A 21,413-nucleotide genomic window follows, 5' to 3' on the forward strand; every position below is an offset into this window, starting at 1 on the left:
CCAAGCACACCCCCATTCTCTTCAACGGGGCTGTAGTGGAGCAGGCTGAGAGCTTCAAGTTCCTTGGTGTCCACATCACCAACAAACTATCATGATCCAAACACACCAAGACAGTCGTGAAGAGGGCACGACAAAGCCGATTCCCCATCAGGAGACTAAAAAGATTTGGCATGGGTCCTCAGATCCTCAAAAAGTTATACAGCTGCACCATCAAGAGCATCCTGACTGGTTGCATCACTACCTGGTATGGTAACTGCTCGGCCTCCGACTGCAAGGCACTACAGAGGGTTGTGCGTATGGCCCAGTACATCACTGGGACCAAGCTTCCTGCCATCCAGGACCTCTATACCAGGCGGTGTCAGAGGAAGGCCCTAAAAATTGTCAAAGACTCCAGCCACCCTAGTCATAGACATTTCAATCAATCAATCAAATGTATTTATAAAGCCCTTTTTACATCAGCCGATGTCACAAAGTGCTGTAAAGAAACCCAGCCTAACACGCCAAACAGCAAGCAATGCAGCTGTAGAAGCAATGCAGACTGTTCTCTCTGCTACCGCATGGCAAGCGGTACCGGAGCGCAAAGTCTAGGTCCAAAAGGCTTCTTAACAGCTTCTACCCCCAAGCCATCCTGAACAGCTAATCAAATGGCTACCCAGACTATTTGCATTGTCCCCCCTCTTTTACGCTGCTGCTACTTTCTGTTTATTATCTATGCACAGTCACTTTAACTCCACCTACATGTACATATTACCTCAATTTCCTCGACTAACCTGTGCCCCCGCACATTGACTCTGTACCGGTACCACTGTATATAGGCTCGCTATTGTTATTTAACTGCTGCTCTTTAATTATTTGTTATTTACATTTTTTACTTAACACTTATTTTTCTTAACTGCATTGTTGGTTAAGGGCTTGTGAGTAAGCATTTCACTGTAAGGTTGTATTCGGGGCATGTGACAAATAACATTTTATTTTATTTGTTGAGAGGAGCTAGCCAACAACACAGCTAACACAATCACTTCAAACCGAAGCTGGAAATACTGTGAACTAGCTGCACTTCATTTCATTTGACTTTTTTCAACTGACATTTCTTTGTCTAGAGCCATAAAAATTATGCCAGCTGATACATGATTTCGACTGGCTGAGAAACGCTGTCTGCCTGTCTTGTCCTGACACGTTCATTACTATGGGACAGCTGGAGATTGAAACAATGTTGCAAATGTCGGGGAGACAGACAGCAAGGTTTATACAAATCTCCGCTGTTGAAAACTAAATGTTAGTCTAAAATAAATGTGAGATAATGTCTAGATGCTTTTTATAATGGAGATCAAGTTTATAAATTGCCTGGCTGGGCTGATGAGACAGTGGATTGCGCAGTCAGATGGAACAGAGTAAATAGTCATTTTAATGGCATAGATTTAGCTGGTGGTAATTTGTGGAATAGACACTGGCTGGAATGCGGTTTTAACCAATCAGAGTTCAGGATTAGGCCCACCCGTTGTATAAAGCAACATGACCAAAATACCTAACAACTAGATTTTTGTCTGGACTAGCTATATCTTCTGGTGGAAGAATTCAGTTGTATAAACTGGCTTGTCAAAATAACGTTTTAATGAAAATATGTACTTTTTTTCAAAATAAAGAAATAAGGCTCGTTATGCAGTGCCATATCATGAATTTAAAAAAAAATAAGGATTGTGCCTTTAATGGTGCAACACTACTCCGCCTATTCATATGACTTTCGGTCACATGATAGATCACGGGATTTTAGAGTGTGATGTTTGCAACAAGATGATTTATATTCCAGATTTTTAGGACAAAATAAAAGTCTACTGAGGGTGTGTTCGTAAATTCACTCTGGAGTGCCAGATTGCACTCTGGGCTTTCGTAAATTCAGAGCGTTCAGAACGCACACTGAACGCTCTGGCCAAGGAGTAGGGTTGATCTGAGCGTTCTGACCTCACAACAGCAGTCAAGCACCCAAGCTAACTGGTTATAGTTGGCTAGCTTGCGAGCTACTTCCAGACACAAATGAGAGGACACCTCACCTTTTTACTCAGCCTAGCAGAGCTGGTTAGGCTGTTTTCATGTTATCTATCATTGGTGACCAGTGGTGACCTGTCATTCAGGGGTAAGTTAAATACAATTTGTTGCCTGTTTTGCATGTTACTTTGAGCCTAGTGGTTAGAGCATTGGGCTAGTAACTGAAAGGTTGCTAGATTGAATCCCTGAGCTGACAAGGTAAAAATCTGTCGTTCTGCCCCTGAATAAGGCAGTTAACCCACTGTTCCTAGGCTGTCATTGTAAATAAGAATTTGTTCTTAACTGACTTGCCTAGTTAAATAAAGGTTAAATAAATAAAAAATAAATAAATACAAATATACGCGTCACATATCAGTTTGTAAAAAAATATATTGAGTTAATAAAGCCTCTTTTGTGCTTTCTTGAGTAAGGCAGCTCCAAAATACAGCTGTTTCAGCCTAGATCAGTACTTTCTGTTGTGGTGAGGCAGCCAGCGGAAAATACAGAGTTTAGGCATTGGTCATCTTCTCTAGTTGCGCCGTGATTGGCTCAGTGTTCTGTCACTCATGGGGACACTATGTCACTGCAGAATCTACAGGGAGACCTAGGCAGTTCAAGCCCCTTTGGGTGCTGCCTTAGATTTAAATTAGAAGTGCCCATCCAAAAAGGCTCAAGGTCATTGACCACAGATAAAATAACGTCAAATCTACCGTAGCTTTGATTGGACTGTAGCTTTGATTGGATCTTAGCTAGGAAGCTGACAAGCAGTCATCATCATGAATCATGTCGAAAATCTACTTGCAATCCTTTTCAATCCCTGTCATATGAAGAGAAATTATAGATAAAACGTATCGATGCTCATCGGCCATTGGACATAAACATTACACAATAAGTTGGAAATCGCAAATTCAACAATGAGTGTTTTGGAAGGAATGAGTGGCTAACTGCAAGCATTTCAAAGCAATCACTATTTTGCTTCCCCTGCCTGCTGTTTGTGGAGAGGGTGTATGGTCCAAGTCTGGGTTTAAGGGTCTCTTTTCCAAGCTTAAAATGATAAACATTCACACGCAATACCATGGACCAGAAAAGGTTGAATACATTGGCCATGCTGTCAATCCAGCATGACTTCTGCTGCGTTCAAAACAACTGGAAACTCTGAATTGGGAAATCCCAGACTTCAGTGAGGGAACTCTGTGGAAAAACTAGCACCGACTGGGAAAATACGTTATGTCAGGATCTCAAGGTCGGAGCTCTAGAAAGAGGCCCGTGTTCCCAACATTCTCAGAATTCCAAGTTGGGAACACGGGCCTCTTTCTAGAGATCCTGACATAATGATTTGACCTTGTTTTTTTTTACGAGTTCCCAGTTGTCTTGAAAGCACCATAAATCCAGAGAATTCCAGACTTTGATGAAAGTCTCATGACAATGCTGCTGTATTCTGCTGCATAATTGATGTAATATGCCAGGGAGATATGTATACTGTAGCTAAGAAAGTAATACTAAGTGTATGGTGTGTTGTAAGCTGTTAGTAGCCCATGTGCTTTCCCCTAATATTTGGTCCCTTTCCCACTCATAACTTAGCCTACTGTTCTGACTTGGTGGTGCACATGTATCCTATAGCCTGTTTTAGAGAAATGTCATCATCTAATATTGTAAGAACTTACATTGTCTGCTTTTATGCCCCCTTTATTTATCCTACAGTTCTGACTTGCTGTACAGGGAGAATACTGTAAAAACAGCCCATGTTCTGAATTCTGTCACTTTACATTTCAAAAGTGCTGAACAAATAGTTATATTGACTACATTCGTCTTATCTCGCTCATTAATTTCTTAATTGAAATTATGGATTGCCTCATCCTCCCTTATGCCATATTTGTACATCTCAATTGTCAGTAGAACCCACATTAGTTTAAGCAATTCAGCCATATCAGCTATGTTTTTTAAGAATGCAGTAAATAAGGCTGAATTAACTGTTTTGCTGCCAGGCAAGTATCCGCTGATAGCCAGGTGTAGTGGGGGTAAGGATTCACTCCATCATGCTGAAAAGAAAGCTCTGCGGTTGGGACAGCTTTATGTTGGGCCTAACAGTTTGTGGGCACCATTTGTCAATGTTATAGTGCAATTAATGTATTGTTTAGTGTTGTATTGCGTAGTGGCTTTGCTGGCACTGAGATTTCCATGCTAAAATCGCCACTGTTGGTGACTAACTGTGCTGCTGGCAACAATTGAATTGCGTTTTGTTGCCAAAGTTTACTGACCCTGGTCATATTAAAAGGGTGTTGTGGGTTAGTAAATTCATCAGTTATTCTGCGCTCAGGCACACTCAAACGAGAGTGCTCTGAAATTGGAGTGGATAACCAGAGTGAATTTATGAATGCACCCCAAGTAATGCTGGCTTGATACACAAAGTGCTGCTATATCAATGTCAAAAGATATTACCGATAAACTGCCTCTTCTAAAGAAAGTTACTGTAGACAATAGAGATTTTGACAAAACCTTCAAAAAAGTACTCAATCATCTGCAAACAGTGAATGTGAAAATTTGCATCAGCAGTGGACAAAACAAATTACATCGCTAGACGTTGGACTTTTATTTTGAAATATATGTGTTGCCATTGCTTCTGTATTCACAGATATACTGCTTCTCTGTTTTGTGTATCACCACAGGAATTAGCAGCACGGAGGCTAGCTAGCTGTCACAGCAGTTTAAACAGCTGAAATGGTGAGTTCAAAATGAAAGAAGTAGCAACACATACATAAAGAGATGTGCTAAAGGTATTGTCATCCTCTGACCATTTGTTTAGTTTTTTTTCTAATTCGTTTGCTAGCTTGGCTAACGGCTAGTTAGTCTAGCATAACGACGTTAGGTTCGTTATCAACACAGACAGGGGTCGGAGGCCCACTATGTTCTTCCAACTGTAGCTAGATAACACGTTTTAGTTGGCGGCAATTGGCTAATGTAACAGTTATATAATTTCCCACTTTGTGGTGATTATCGATGAAAGCTACGCAAAATTGCTGGATGTCACGAGAAATGTTATTTTTCGATGAGGTTTAGTTGCGGTTGCATTACCGCCACCAGCTAGACTGGAGTATAACTCAATTATACTTTGTAATCCTACACAAATTAAAACCCTATTCCGCTATTTAACCCCATATTGTCCTGCACTATGCCAATGGCTTGGGAGGACGGGACGCCACCACTCAGCACACCCAGTAACTCTTCTGAAGTCAAATCTAGTACACCCAAGTACTTTGCAGCTGCCACAACATCTATTTTCTGTGACTTACGTCCCATCTCTGCGGTACAGTTGATAACCATTGCTATGAACGCTAAGAAGCCAACTTTACTGAAGCATATATCACTCGTTGGCCTAACCCTCTGTGCTGGCACAGATCTATACTGAACAAAAATATAAATGCAACATGTAAAGTGTTGGTCCCATGTTTATGAGCTGAAATAAAAGATCCCAGAAATGTTCCATACTCCCAAAATGCATATTTCTCTCAAATTTGTGCACAAATTTGTTTACATCCCTGTTAGTGAGGATTTCTCCTTTGCCAAGATAATCCATCCACCTGAAAGGTGTGGCATATCAAGAAGCTGATTAAACAGCATGATCATTACATAGGTGTGCCTTGTGCTGGGGACAAAAGGCTACTCTAAAATACATTTTCTCAAGTTTTGAGAGAGCATGCAATTGGCATGCTGACTGCAAGAATGTCCACCAGAGCTGTTGCCAGATAATTTAATGCTCATCTCTCTACCATAAGCTGCCTCCAATGTTGTTTTAGAGAATTTGGCAGTATGTCCAACTGGCCTCACAACAGCAGACCACATGTAACCACGCCAGCCCAGGACCTCCACATCCGGCCTTTTCATCTGCGGGATCGTTAGAAACTGGGTTTGCACAACCAAAGAATTTCTACACAAACTGTCAGGAATCGTCTCAGGGAAGCTCATCTGCATGCTCGTCCTCACCAGGATCGTGACTTGACTTGACTGGAGTTCGGCGTTGTAACCGACTCCAGTAGGCAAATGCTCACCTTCGATGGCCACTAGCATGCTGGTGATGTGTGCTCCTTACGGATGAATCCCAGGTTTCAACTGTACCGGGCAGATGGCAGACAAATCAAATTGTATTTGTCACATGCATTGAATACAACAGGTGTAGACCTTACTGTGAAATGCTTACTTACAAGCCCGTAACCAACAATGCAGTTTTAAGAAAATAGGATTAAGAAAATATTTACAAAATAAAGTAAAAAATAAAATCAAAAAGTAACACAAAAACAATGAGGCTATATACAGGTTAGTCGAGATCATTTGTATATGTAGGCAGGTGTAAAATGACTATGCATAGATAATAAACAGCGAGTAGCAGCAGTATAAAAACAAAGGGGGGAGGGTTTCAATGCAAATAGTCTTGGTGGCCATTTGATTAATTATTCAGCAGTTTTATGGCTTGGAGGTAGAAGCTGTTAAGGAGCCTTTTGGACCTAGGCTTAGCGCTCCGGTACCGATTGCCGTGCAGTAGCAGAGGGAACAGTCTGACTTGGGTGACTGGAGTCTTTGACAATAGGTCCTGGATGGCAGGAAGCTTTGCCCCAGTGATGTACTAGCCTGTACGCGCTACCTTCTGTAGTGCCTTACGGTCGGATGCCGAGCAGTTGCCATACCGGGCGGTGATGCAACCAGTGAGGATGCTCTCAACTGTGCAGCTGTATAACTTTTTGAGGATCTAGGGACCCATGCCAGATCTTTTGGTGTGACTTTCTTGGTGTGTTTGAACCTCGAAAGTTTGTTGGTGATGTGGACACCAAGGAACTTGAAACTCTCGACCTGCTCCACTACAGCCCTGTCGATGTGAATGGGGGCATGTTTGGCCCTCCTTTTCCTGTAGTCCACGATAATCTCCTTTGTCTTGCTCACGTTGAGGGAGAGGTGGTTGTCCTGGCAGTGTTCTGACCTCCTCCCTATAGGCTGTTTCATCTTTGTCGGTGATCAGGCCTACCACCATTGTGTCATCAGCAAACTTAATGATGGTGTTGGAGTTGTTTGACCATACAGTCGTGGGTGAACAGGGATTACAGGAGGGGACTAAGCACACACCCCTGAAGGGCCCCCATGTTGAGGATCAGCGTGGCAGATGTGTTGTTGCCTACCCTTACCACCTGGGTGCGGCCTGTCAGGAAGTCCAGGATCCAGTTGCAGAGGAAGGTGTTTAGTCCCAGAGTCCTTAGCTTAGTGATGATCTTTATGGGCACTATGGTGTTGAACGCTCAGCTGTAGTCAATGAACAGCATTCTCACATAGGTGTTCCTTTTGTCCAGGTGGGAAAGGGCAGTGTGGAGTGAGATTGAGATTGCGTCATCTGTGGATCTGTTTGGGCGGTATGCGAATTGGAGTGGATCTAGAGTTTCCGAGATGATGGTGTTGATGAGCCATGACCAGCCTTTCAAAGCACTTCATGGCTACCGACGTGAGTGCTACAGGGTGGTAGTCATTAATAAGGCAGGTTACCTTCACTTTCTTGGGCACAGGGACTATGGTGGTGTCGTGTCTTTGGCTATGCCGGATTAAGTGATATGACATACTAACTTATAAAATGATTTCTCTGTAATTAATATTACCTGATTTAAGCTAATCATGTAAATGTAATTAACTAGAAAGTCGGGGCACCACGGAAGAACGTTTATAGAGCCGTTATCTTCCGAATAAACTCTTAAAATACTTTGTAATATTTTACATCGATAGCAGTCAATATTAACCCTTGTTTTATTTTCAGTCTCATAATGAAAGTTGTAAATTCTTGGTTATCTTCACGAACCCTGGCTAACAAGTTGAATCAGCAATACAAAATTGGGTTTCATTATTTATTTACTAAATACCTAACTAATCACACAGAATTACAAATACACAGAATACAATGATGTCATACAGAAAACGTCCCGGTAGACGGAACAGATATGACGGCTGGTTACACAAAGGAAAGGGGGTTGGGCTTGAATGAAAGAGCGGGAAGATTTAGGAACAGAGAAACAGCAGCTATCGTAAATACATTATCTTATGCATTCTAAATTACCGCCCATTTGGAAAAGGAAAATGCAATAAATATTTACTCTGAACTGCGCTTCGGTAGATTGGTCGTAGATGCTGGCCGGGTTGGCCAACAGATCTTCCTGTTACTCGGAAGAATGTCTCTGGTGGTCAATTGGATACGTGGTGGTATCTTCGTCCGTCTGTTAGACTGGATCCGTTGTCCGTCCTTTCCTAGCCCACGTTAGCAGCGGCCGCTGCTAACTCAACGGCTAGGAAGTAGCACTTCTGTAGTGAATAAGCTCAAAGTTCATACCAGTTCATACCAGAGCTCACGCCGAGGTTGGCTTAGTTCTGTACTTGACATGTGTGTCCTTCTAACGTAGAGGCTGCAGACCTCCCGTACTGGAACCAACGTGGTTATCTTTTCGTCAAAGGACTATATAGTGGAGAGGGGGAGGGAGGTGTTTCATCGTTTATAACCCCTGTCTCTTCACAGGGTTGGGCCACTGATCGAGCAGGGCACTTTCCTTATGAAAACCCAAATCTCTCATTCGGAAGCTAAAATTACATTTCATCTCCTAACAAACATTTTCAATATCAAACATTTCAATTGCATAACAATTCCATGTGACTCTGATAACTAGAGGGCGTATACTTTCTCAGATACAGTTTATGTCGTCCTGTCATCAGTCATAATGTCTCAGATGACAACCGAACTGACATACATACTCATTACGTTCCCAAGCATATTTCCAACTGGTTTTATTAACAAAATATGTGGTACCTTTCCCCATTTGTTTGATGTTCCCAGACTCTCTATATTTAACACAGGCTATTCAAGTCCTTCAGTAGATTCAGAGAGGGGAAGAGAGAAAGGTATTTATGGGGGGGGGGGGGTCATAAACCTTACCCACAGGCCAACGTCATGACAGTGGTCTGCTTGAAGCATGTTGGTATTACAGACTCGGTCAGGGAGAGGTTGAAAATGTGTATAGCATTGTGTGGGCGAGCTGTTTGCTGATGTCAACTTTGAACAGAGGTCCCCATGGTGGAGGTGGGGTTATGGTGTGGGAAGGCATAAGCTACGGACAACTAACACATCCATTTTATCGTCTGCAATTTGAATACACAGAGATAGCGTGATGAAATCCTGAGGCCCATTGTCTTGCCATTCATCCACCGCTATCACCTCATGTTTCAGCAGGATAATGCACGGCCCCATGTCGCAAGGATCTGTACACAATTCCTGGAAGCTGAATTTCCCAGTTCTTCCATGACCTGCATACTCACTACCAGACATGCAGTGCATTCGGCAAATGTATTCAGACACCTTGACTTTTACCACGTTTTGTTACGTTACAGCCTTATTCTAAAATGCATTAAAGAAAACATTTTCCTCAATCTACACACACTAACCCATAATGACAAAGCGAAAACAAGTTTTAGAAATGACCTTATTTACATAAGTATTCAGACCCTTTGCTATGAGACTCGAAATTGGGCTCAGGTGCATCCTGTTTCCATTGATCATCCTTGAGCTGTTTCTACAAATTGGAGTCCACCTGTGGTAAATTCAATTGATTGGACATGATTTGGTAAGGCACACACCTGTTTATATAAGGTCCCACAGTTGACAGTGTATGTCAGAGCAAAAACTAAGCCATGAGGTCAAAGGAATTGTCCGTTGAGCTCAGAGACAGGATTGTGTCAAGGCATAGATCTGGGGAAGGGTACCAAAAAATTGAAGGTCCCCAAGAACACAATGGCCTCCTCCATTCTTAAACGGAAGAAGTTTGGAACCACCTAGACTCCAGCTATAGCTGGCCGCACGGCCAAACTGAGCAATCGGGGGAGAAGGGCCTTGGTCAGGGAGGTGACCAAGAACCCGATGGTCACCCTGACAAAGCTTCAGAGTTCCTCTGTGGAGATTGGAGAATCTTCCAGAAGGACAACCATCTCTGCAGCACTCCACCAATCAGGCCTTTATGGTAGTGGCCAGACGGATGCCATTCCTCAGTAAAAGGCACATGACCGCCTGCTTGGAGTTTACCAAAAGGAACCTAAAGGACTCTCAGACCATGACAAACAAGATTCTCTGGTCTGATGAAACCAAGATTGAACTCTGGCCTGAATGCCAAGCGTCACGTCTGGAAGAAACCTGGCATCATCCCTATGGTGAAGCATGGTGGTCATGCTGTGGGGATGTTATTCAGCGGCAGGGGCTGGGAGACTAGTCAGGATCGAGGGAAAGATGAACAGAGCAAAGTACAGAGAGATTATTGATGAAACCTGCTCCAGAGCGCACAGGACATCAGACTGGTTCACCTTCCAACAGGACCCTAAACACAAAGCCAAGACAAAGCAGGAGTGGCTTCGGGACAAGTCTCTGAGTGACCTTGAGTTGCCCAGCAAGAGCCCGGACTTGAACCCAATTGAACATCTCTGGAGAGACCTGAAAATAGCTGTGCAGTGACACTCCCCATCCAACCTGACAGAGCTTGAGAGGCTCTGCAGAGAAGAATGGGAGAAACTCCCCAAATACAGGTGTGCCAAGGTTTTAGCGTCATACCCAAGACTCGAGGTTGTAATCGCTGCCAAAGGTGCTTCAACAATGTACTGAATAAAGGGTCTGAATACTTATTTAAATGTATTGTTTCTAAATTTATATTATTAATAAATGTACAAACATTTCTAAAAACTCGTTTTTGCTTTGTCATTATGTGTAGGTTGAAGAGGGAGAAAACAATTTAATCAATTTTAGAATAAGGCTGTAATGTAACAAAATGTGGAAAAAGTCAAGAGGACTGAATACTTTCTGAATGCATTGCACCCATTGAGCAGTTTGGGATGCTGTGGGGGGGGGGGGACACAAGCAAACATCACAAGTCCTCTTCGGGTTACCTTCAGCAACCAACATATATTCCACCCAACCTGATACCACTCATTTTTTTGTGTGTGGAACTATCTGTTGTTCCATGTAGTGAATCAGTCAAAAGGCCTGGCTCCACTTTCTCCAAAAATCTCACTCCCACTGGACCAAACTCGTCTTCATCATAACCATGCCCATCAATGAAAGGCTCGGGCTCTGCACTCCTCACCACACCTTCCACCTAACTTAAATCTCCCTCATTCACTTCCATTTCACCTCCAGAACTCGGTCTGGGGGCACAGTTCACTCTGGTTGTACTTGACCCCAATCTTCTTCGATACACCAATACCCTCTTTTCCGCCATCGTTCAACAGATTCACACTCAACCTCTGCCTTATTCTATTCAACCTACTTCTTCCTTCTAATTTTCTTCCCCCATTCCTCCCTCGAAATCCTCCTTTCTGTATCCCTTTCCCTGCATTCCTCTTCTCCCGGCTTTGCTAGCGGCCCAGTGGCATCCTGACCTAACGCCATCTCATAATCAGAGTTGGACATGGCTAGTATACAATCGTCAGCTCGAAAAACCGTCAGTTTTTTTGAAATGTTGACTGTTAACGTCAGCTGTCAGGTTAGCCGATTCTGTGCCTGTGTAACGTTATATGATTATGTGCCTTTTGAGATGATTGTATACTTATTAAGTCTTCCTGTGTTTCAGAGTTTCCTGGGTGGTTTATTTGGTCCTGTGTGTGAAATTGATGTCCTACTCAATGATGCAGAGACTAGGAAGACCGCAGAACTCAAAACAGAGGATGGAAAAGTGGAGAAGAACTACCTTTTTTATGATGGAGAATCTGTCTCTGGGAAGGTGAGCGTTGCGCACGTACACACACTTGACATGACATTTCTTTATTGCAACAAATCATTTTGAAGGTAGGCGGGGCACGTGACCTCATCGCTCAACTCTAAAGTGCCATTCCACATTTAATTCTAAATGCCTACTGCTTTCCAAATCAAAATGTTCAATTAGAAAAGTAATGGTTTTTTTGCAGCACAGTGATTGTCCGGATTTTCAGGAATGTCTGAATTGCTTTTCTGGTTGGTTGGCAAGTTTCCCCATCCAATAATTATTACAGTTGAAGTTTCAACATGGCACGGGCCGTGGTGATATGTTGACACGAGAATTATTAGAATATGGCAAATATTTGTCAGTTATTGCATTTTATCCATGCTGGTTTTCCCGGGGCTACCTGAGACATGGAACAGAGGTGGGAGGGCATAGGCTGCAGGCTGTCGTCAATTTATTAGGTTATTTGCCTAAATGGCTAATGGAAACACTTCAACCACTTCATTTTTATTCGACACTGTAGGTTGTGAAAAATAATTTTTCTTTAGGCGTGATGTCATTACGTCAAGGTGTTTTTATCGTCGAGATAGTTAAATGGAAACGCACCGTATCTATTTTTATATGCAAACTTTCTGAATGTTGACAAGTTAATGGAAACATAGCTACTGTGTCCTATGTCAATACCCCATAACTTGTTTGTGTTTTCTTGTAAGGTGAATCTCAATGTGAGGCAGACAGGCAAGAGACTAGAACACCAGGGGATTCGAATTGAGTTTGTTGGGCAGATTGGTGAGTTTGTGTAAATTGATATTTTGACATTGTAACCTAACAGCAGCGCCCACCTCAAACACCAACCATGCATTGTTCATTGATAGCACACTTGGTTTGTGAACCAGTCTCATTTATGCTAAACCGCTTAGCAAAGCATGTGCTTGTCATGTGAAAACCGCAGTTGTCCACACTCCACAGCACACACTCTGGCCTGGTGGCAAAGTGTTTCTGTGAAGATTCCTTGACCATTACTAAGTGTTGGTTCAATGTTGTCAAACTGACTGAGGAAGTTTGGGAACGCCTACAAATAACATATTAATATCTGAATGTCTGATCATAGGACAAAAGTTAATCTAATACAGGACAATCTAGGTTAATAGATTTAGGACTCCTCTATTTATAGTTTTGTTAAAGTAAATGTTTCCCTCGGTACAACAGATGTGCTTATTGGAAATGTGAGGTTCCTGTGTGTGATGATGTGATGACCCTAACAGAGGTCTTTAAACTTGTGGTCTATTTCTTTCAGAGCTCTTCAGTGATAAAAGCAACACGCATGAGTTTGTGAACCTGGTGAAGGAGCTTGCCCTGCCAGGGGAGTTGACCCAGAACCGAAGCTACGACTTTGAGTTCACGCAGGTGGAGAAGCCCTATGAATCTTACGTTGGAACCAATGTCCGACTGAGGTTAGCGCACAAGACTCTGTCATAACCAGAAGTCCTCTGCATCGTCCCTTTCTATTGGCACAGCTTGAGATGATCAGTGAAACTGCATCAGTTGGCTTCTTGTTGTCATTGCTGCATCCACCTTATGAATATAAGCAGTGTGTCGGTTGAATGTAATTTGCATTGTTGTAAGCCATCCATAACTCTCCTTTTGTTATTTCCTGTAGATATTTCCTCAAAGTGACAGTAATGAGGAGACTGTCTGATCTGGTGAAAGAGTATGAGCTCATTGTCCATCAGCTGGCTACTTACCCTGATGTGAATAATTCCATTAAAATGGAAGTTGGCATTGAAGACTGTCTACACATAGAGTTTGAATACAACAAGTCCAAGTAAGAGAGAGAGAGAGAGAGATATATATATATATATATACTGCTCAAAAAAATAAAGGGAACACTTAAACAACACAATGTAACTCCAAGTCAATCACACTTCTGTGAAATCAAACTGTCCACTTAGGAAGCAACACTGATTGACAATACATTTCACATGCTGTTGTGCAAATGGAATAGACAACAGGTGGAAATTATAGGCAATTAGCAAGACACCCCCAATTAAGGAGTGGTTCTGCAGGTGGGGACTACAGACCACTTCTCAGTTCCTATGCTTCCTGGCTGATGTTTTGGTCACTTTTGAATGCTGGCGGTGCTTTCACTCTAGTGGTAGCATGAGACGGAGTCTACAACCCACACAAGTGGCTCAGGTAGTGCAGCTCATCCAGGATGGCACATCAATGCGAGCTATGGCAAGAAGGTTTGCTGTGTCTGTCAGCGTAGTGTCCAGAGCATGGAGGCGCTACCAGGAGACAGGCCAGTACATCAGGAGACGTGGAGGAGGCCGTAGGAGGGCAACAACCCAGCAGCAGGACCGCTACATCCGCCTTTGTGCAAGGAGGAGCAGGAGAAGCACTGCCAGAGCCCTGCAAAATGACATCCAGCAGGCCACAAATGTGCATGTGTCTGCTCAAACGATCAAAACAGACTCCATGAGGGTGGTATGAGGGCCCGACGTCCACAGGTGGGGGTTGTGCTTACAGCCCAACACCGTGCAGGACGTTTGGCATTTGCCAGAGAACACCAAGATTGACAAATTCGCCACTGGCGCCTTGTGCTCTTCACAGATGAAAGCAGGTTCACACTGAGCACATGTGACAGAGTCTGGAGACGCCGTGGAGAACGTTCTGCTGCCTGCAACATCCTCCAGCATGACCGGTTTGGCGGTGGGTCAGTCATGGTGTGGGGTGGCATTTCTTTGGGGGGCCGCACAGCCCTCCATGTGCTCGCCAGAGGTAGCCTGACTGCCATTAGGTACCGAGATGAGATCCTCAGACCCCTTGTGAGACCATATGCTGGTGCGGTTGGCCCTGGGTTCCTCCTAATGCAAGACAATGCTAGACCTCATGTGGCTGGAGTGTGTCAGCAGTTCCTGCAAGAGGAAGGCATTGATGCTATGGACTGGCCCGCCCGTTCCCCAGACCTGAATCCAATTGAGCACATCTGGGACATCATGTCTCGCTCCATCCACCAACGCCACGTTGCACCACAGACTGTCCAGGAGTTGGCGGATGCTTTAGTCCAGGTCTGGGAGGAGATCCCTCAGGAGACCATCCGCCACCTCATCAGGAGCATGCCCAGGCATTGTAGGGAGGTCATACAGGCACGTGGAGGCCACACACACTACTGAGCCTCATTTTGACTTGTTTTAAGGACATTACATCAAAGTTGGATCAGCCTGTAGTGTGGTTTTCCACTTTAATTTTGAGTGTGACTCCAAATCCAGACCTCCTCCATGGGTTGATAAATTGGATTTCCATTGATTATTTTTGTGTGATTTTGTTGTCAGCACATTCAACTATGTAAAGAAAAAAGTATTTAATAAGATTATTTCTTTCATTCAGATCTAGGATGTGTTGTTTAAGTGTTCCCTTTATTTTTTTGAGCAGTATATATATCTCACTATAAGACATTTATGCATTCAAACCATAGCACAGTAGCAAATGCATGTCAAAATCTGTTTTCAGATTTAGAAGTCATAAATGAAATAAATGATTAGAATTTATATATACATTATTATAAATGTATAACTTGACCTGACCTCAACTGTCTTCTCAGATACCACTTGAAAGATGTCATTGTGGGTAAAATCTATTTCCTTCTGGTGAGAATCAAAATCCAGCACATGGAACTTCAGTTGATAAAGAAGGAGATGACTGGAATAGGTGAGATGAGGTTTACTTAAAGGGAAAGTTCACTTAAAACGGCATAAGATGTTACTCTTTTAAATAACATTTTTATTTTAAATTATTGAATGTTCCAGTTTCGTCAGATTTCAAATGTTGTGAAAACGTAAAACTGCCCTGTAATCTGGGCGTTTGGTTTAAGAACAGTGTGAAATGTATGTATTTGGTCATGTGACATTCCTTTGCAGGGCCTAGCACAACTACAGAGACGGACACTGTTGCCAAGTATGACATAATGGATGGCGCCCCTGTGAAAGGTAAGCACAATATGCTGTTGTTTTGTCCAAATTTTATGATTTTTATTTCATTATCTATTTTATTTTGTTATTCCGCCCCACCAAAGCAGTTTAATGTTTTCAGGACTTGTAGTGTACATCTGTCTCTTCTTGCCATGGAACTTGTTTCACAATCCTCTTCATGCCTGTTCTTTCGCTCTTAGGAGAGTCCATTCCCATCCGTCTGTTTCTGGCTGGCTACGACCTGACAGCCACCATGAGGGACGTCAACAAGAAGTTCTCTGTGCGGTACTTCCTTAACCTGGTGCTGGTGGATGAGGAGGACAGGAGATACTTCAAACAGCAGGTGCAGAACATCAAAGCCAACCTCCATTTACCAGTCTGTAGTTATTGTTCCAAGACTGCAGATACACTATATACAGTACCAGACAACAGTTTGGACACACCTACTCATTCAAGGGTTTTTCTTTATTTTCACAATTTTCTACATTGTAAAACAATAGTGAAGACATCAAAACTATGAAATAACACAAATGGAATCCATGTAGTAACCAAAAAAGTGTTAGATTTAGATTCTTCAAAGTAGCCACCCTTTGCCTTGATGACAGCTTTGCACACTCTTGGGATTCTCTCAACCAGCTTCACCTGGAATGCTTTTCCAACAGTCTTGAAAGAATTCTCATATATGCTGAGCACTTGTTGGCTGCTTTTCCTTCACTCTGCGGTCCAACTCATCCCAAACCATCTCAATTGGGTTGAGGTCGGGTGATTGTGGAGGCCAGGTCATCTGATGCAGCATTCCATCACTCTCCTTCTTGGTCAAATAGCTCTTACACAGCCTGGAGGTGTGTTGAGTCATTGTCCTGTTGAAGAACAAATGACAGTCCCACTAAGCCCAAACCAGATGGGATGGTGTATCGCTGCAGAATGCTGTGGTAGCCATGCTGGTTAAGTGTGCCTTGAATTCTAAATAAATCACTGACAGTGTCACCAGTAAAGCACCATCACACCACCTCCTCCATGCTTCACAGTGGGAACCACACATGCGGAGATCATCTGTTCACCTACTCTGCGTCTCACAAAGACACTGCGGTTGAAACCAAAAATATCAAATTTGGACTCATTAGACCAAAGGACAGATTTCCACCGGTCTAATGTCCATTGCTTGTGTTTCTTGGCCCAAGCAAGTCTCTTCTTATTATTGGTGTCCTTTTAGTAGTGGTTTCTTTGCAGAATTCCGACCATGAAGGCCTGATTCACACAGTCTCCTCTGAACAGTTGATGTTCAGATGTCTGTTACTTGAACTCTGAAGCACTTATTTGGGCTGCAATTTCTGAGGCTGGTAACTCTAATGAATTTATCCTCTGCAGCAGAGGTAACTCTGCGTCTTCCTTTCCTGTGGCGGTCCTCATGAGAGCCAGTTTCATCATAGCTTGATGGTTTTTTTCAACTGCAGTTGAAGAAACTTTCAAAGTTATTGACATTTTCCAGATTGACTGACCTTCATGTCTTAAAGTAAAGATGGACTTTCGTTTCTCTTTGCTTATTTGAGCTGATTTGGGGATTTTACCAAATAAGGCTAGCTTCTGTATTCCACCCCTACCTTGTCACAACACAACAGATTGGCTCAGCTGCATTAAGAAGGAAAGAAATTCCCCAAATAACTTTTAACAAGTCACATTTTTAATTGAAATGCATTCCAGGTGACTACCTCATGAAGCTGGTTGAGAGAATGCCAAGAGTGCGCAAAGCTGTCATCAAGGCAAAGGGTGGCTACTTTGAAGAATATAAAATATATTTTGATTTAACACTTTTTTTTTTTTTTTTGGTTACTACATGATTCCATATGTGTTATTTCATAGTTTTGATGTCTTCACTATTATTCTACGATGTAGAAAATAGTCAAAATAAAGAAAAACCCTGGAATGAGTAGGTGTGTCCAAATTTTTGACTGGTACTGTATACAAAAGTATGTGTACACCCCTTCAAATTAGAGGATTTGTCTATTTCAGCCACACCCATTGCTGACACGTGTATAAAATCGAGCACACAGCCAAACTGCCTCTGGAAGCAACATCAGCACAAGAACTGTTCGTTGGGAGCTTTAGTAAATGGGTTTCCATGGCCGAGCAGCTGCACTCGAGCCTAAGATCACAATGCCAAGCGTCGGCTGGAGTTGTGTAAAGCTCGCCACCATTGGCCGCCATGAATCACTCTTCGCCATCTGGCAGTCCAACAAACTAATCTGGATTTGGTGGATGCCAGGAGAATGCTACCTGCCCCAATGCATAGTGCCAACTGTAAAGTTTGGTGGAGGAGGAATAATGGTCTGGGGTTGTTTTTCATGGTTCGGGCTAGGCCCCTTAGTTCCAGTGAAGGGAAATGTTAACGCAACAGCATACAATTACATTCTAGACGATTCTGTGCTTCCAACTTTGTGGCAGCAGTTTGGGGAAGGACCTTTCCTGTTTCAGCATGACAATGCCCCCGTGCACCAAGCGAGGTACATACAGAAATGGCTTGTCGAGATCGGTTTGGAAGACCTTTACTGGCCTGCACAGAGCACTGACCTCAACCCCATCGAACACCTTTGGGATGAATTGGATTCCGGGCTGCGAGCCAGGCCTAATCGCCTAACATCAGTGCCGACCTCACTAATGTTCTTGTGGCTGAATGTAAGTCCACGCAGCAATGTTCCAACATCTAGTGGAAAACCTTCCCAGAAGAGTGGAGGCTATTATAGCAGCAAAGGGGGACCAACTCCATATTAATGCATATGATTTTGGAATGAGATGTTCGACGGTGTCCACATACTTTTGGTCATGTAGTGTATATCTGTGGCAGCAACATATTACAGTAGTTTGAACTAAAAACGAGGTAGTAGGCCTATAGTATTATTGAAAGTGATCGTCTCATCTCGATATGCACATTTACAATAACCTATGAGAGGATCACTGTCACTAGTGTTGATGTAATTCTTCTCTATTACTAGGAGGTCGTTCTCTGGAGGAAAGCTCCTGAGAAAATAAGGAAAAGGAACTTCCAACGCTACGAGTCGCCGGAGCCACGGCCGGCCCTTACTGCTGAGCAGCAACCCGAAATGTGAAAGCCATTGGAGTGAAATGGAAAAATGCTGAGAACGCTTCTGATTATAGCTTAAAGCAAATGAGAAGAGAGAGGGGGCGCAACTCGACACGCAAGGAGAAAATAAAGAGTCAGCCATTTAATACATCTATCTACCTTCTGCAATGTGACAGTGACCTACTGGTGCATCTGACTGTGCTGGGTCTACTCTGTTAGCGTACTGTATGGACTCGTCTCTTTGACACACAATAAATAGCACTGGAATGGGAGCTACCATCACATTTTTTTGGGACCTACCCTCTGTAAAAGAGGCACTTGGTTTGGTTCAACACTGGCATACAATCATTCACTACTAGATATTTCAAAGGATGTTCCAATGCATGTAAGCAGGTCAAATTGAATGTGATGGGTTAGTATCATGTCAATGCTGGCTGTCGGGTCAGTTTCTAAGGTCAAGCTGTAAGACAATAGGCATTATTTGAGCTCAAATAGTACCTTGTTTATAATTCACCTTAATATGTAAAAGATTTCTAACTCATTTAGTGTAGCTACAACCTGTAGTTTGATTCTTTTTTTCACTTCACTTTTTCTTGTAATTTGCGCTTTCTTTCTTCAAATATATGATATATCAATAAATGCTTTTGCTAGTGGCATTGGATTGAGGTGACACAAAATGCTGTTTAATGGGTATTTACATTTTTGGGGGGACTAGATTTAGAGAAATACCACTTTACATAATTTCTCTAAGGTTAAATATTTAAGCTCAGATGGGGCTGTGCTACATCTGAACACTATACAGGCAATATTTTTTAAGTGCCTGTAAGGTCATGAAGAAACTGTTATGCCAAATACTGCCCTGACCCACCACTGCATGTTGATTTTTATACTGGGTCCAATGTAACAGACTTGTGTGGACGTTGAACATTTGTATATATCCAACCTGTCTATATCCATCCGTCATCCGTTTAAAGGAAATGCGAATTTAGACTTGTATGTATTGGAGTGATGTCTTTAATACATTCTGATTACTTATGCACTGAACAACAATATAAATGCAACATGTAAAGGGTTGGTTTCATGAGCTGAAATAAAAGATCCCCGAAATTGTCCAATACGCACAAAAAGCTTATTTCTCAATTTTTAGTACAAATTTGTTTACATCCCTGTTGGTGAGCATTTCTCCTTTGACAAGATAATCCATCCACCTGACAAGTGTGGAATATCAAGAAGCTGATTAAACAGCATGATCATCACACAGGTGCACCTTGTGCTGGGGACAAAAAAGGCCACTCTAAAATGTGCCGTTTTGTCACACAACACAATTCCACAGATGTTTCAAGTTTTGAGTGAGTGTGCAATTGGCATGCTGACTGCAGTAATGACCAACAGAGCTGTTGCCAGAGGTGGTGTTGTGTTGGCGAAGTTTGCTGATGTCATTGTTGTTAACATGGGAACAGTGGGGTTATAGTAGGGGCACCTATAAGCTACGGACAACAAACACAATTGCATTTTATCGATGGCAATTTGAATGTACAGAGATACTGTGACAAGATCCTGAGGCCCATTGTCGTACCATTCATCTGCCGCCATCACCTCATGTTTCAGCATCATAATGCTCAGCCCCATGTCGCAAGGATCTTTACACAGTTCCAGGAAGCTGAAAATGTCCCAGTTATTCTGTAGCACATTGGGATGTGTGACACTTACTCATCAGCCTTAAGTGTCCTGCATGCGTCACCTCATTAGCTAGCTTTTGAGGTTGTGCGATTTACCTTTAAATTTCAATGGTCTGCATACTCACCAGACATGTCACCCATTGAGCATGTATGGGATGCTCTGGATTGACGTGTATGACAGCGTTTCCCAGTTCCCGCCAATATCCAACAACTTCGCACAGCCATTGAAGAGGAGTGGGACAACATTGCACAGGCCACAATCAACAACCTGATCAACTCTATGTGAAGGAGATGTGCTGCAAATGGTCACACCAGATACTGACTGGTTTTCTGATCCACGCCCCTACCTTTTTAAAGTTATCTATCACAAACAGATCAATATCTATATTTCCAGTAATGTGAAATCCATATATTAGGGCCTAATGAATTCATTTCAATTGGCTGGTTTCCTTTTATGAACTGAAGTTGTTGCACCTTATGTTCAGTATATTAGGGGTTTCAATCCTGGTCCTAGGGACCTACAGGGATTTGCACATTTGGATTTTACCTGGTTATATGCATAAACATTTTAACTATCACAAGAATAATGTGTTCCATTGATCTCACTCAAATGCTGAGTTATAGTAGGCATTTTAATTTTGTGCATGAAGTTAACGTTTGCATTTGTGTATAACTAGAGCTGCTAACTCTCACGCATTCACCGTGAGACACATGCAATTGACATTGATCACGCAAATTCACGCTACACCTCTTATATCACGCTGGAATCCCAGAAATGTGTTTTTTTTTTGTGTGCTTTATTTTCATGAATTGTGTTCAGGTATGAATATGAAGGCAGCACCTCCCCAAACGCGATCATAATTTATAACTAACGTTTGTTTTCAGGTTTTTATCGATGCGCACTTTA

General features: G+C 42.7%; 1 protein-coding gene across 1 annotated transcript; it reads left to right on the forward strand.

Moving 5' to 3' along the window:
• The first annotated feature begins 4,634 nt into the window (after positions 1 to 4,634).
• On the forward strand, positions 4,635 to 19,954 carry LOC106589824 (vacuolar protein sorting-associated protein 26A). Its single transcript, XM_014180206.3, has 9 exons — positions 4,635 to 4,743; positions 11,649 to 11,798; positions 12,491 to 12,566; positions 13,075 to 13,231; positions 13,438 to 13,602; positions 15,382 to 15,488; positions 15,698 to 15,766; positions 15,949 to 16,091; positions 18,739 to 19,954. The coding sequence occupies exons 1-9, from the start codon at positions 4,741 to 4,743 to the stop codon at positions 18,850 to 18,852; spliced, it is 984 nt and encodes a 327-aa protein (XP_014035681.1). The 5' UTR covers positions 4,635 to 4,740; the 3' UTR covers positions 18,853 to 19,954.
• Positions 19,955 to 21,413: the final 1,459 nt, after the last annotated feature.

This window comes from Salmo salar, chromosome 28 (genome assembly GCF_965601325.2).
Source record: "Salmo salar chromosome 28, fSalSal1, whole genome shotgun sequence".
NCBI lineage: Eukaryota > Metazoa > Chordata > Actinopteri > Salmoniformes > Salmonidae > Salmo > Salmo salar.

Excerpts from the sequence above, each read along its gene's own strand:
- LOC106589824 (XM_014180206.3), top strand. Across the intron at positions 15,767-15,948 it reads GGATGGCGCCCCTGTGAAAG|GAGAGTCCATTCCCATCCGT; the intron begins GTAAGCACAATA and ends TTTCGCTCTTAG. Across the intron at positions 16,092-18,738 it reads GGAGATACTTCAAACAGCAG|GAGGTCGTTCTCTGGAGGAA; the intron begins GTGCAGAACATC and ends CTCTATTACTAG.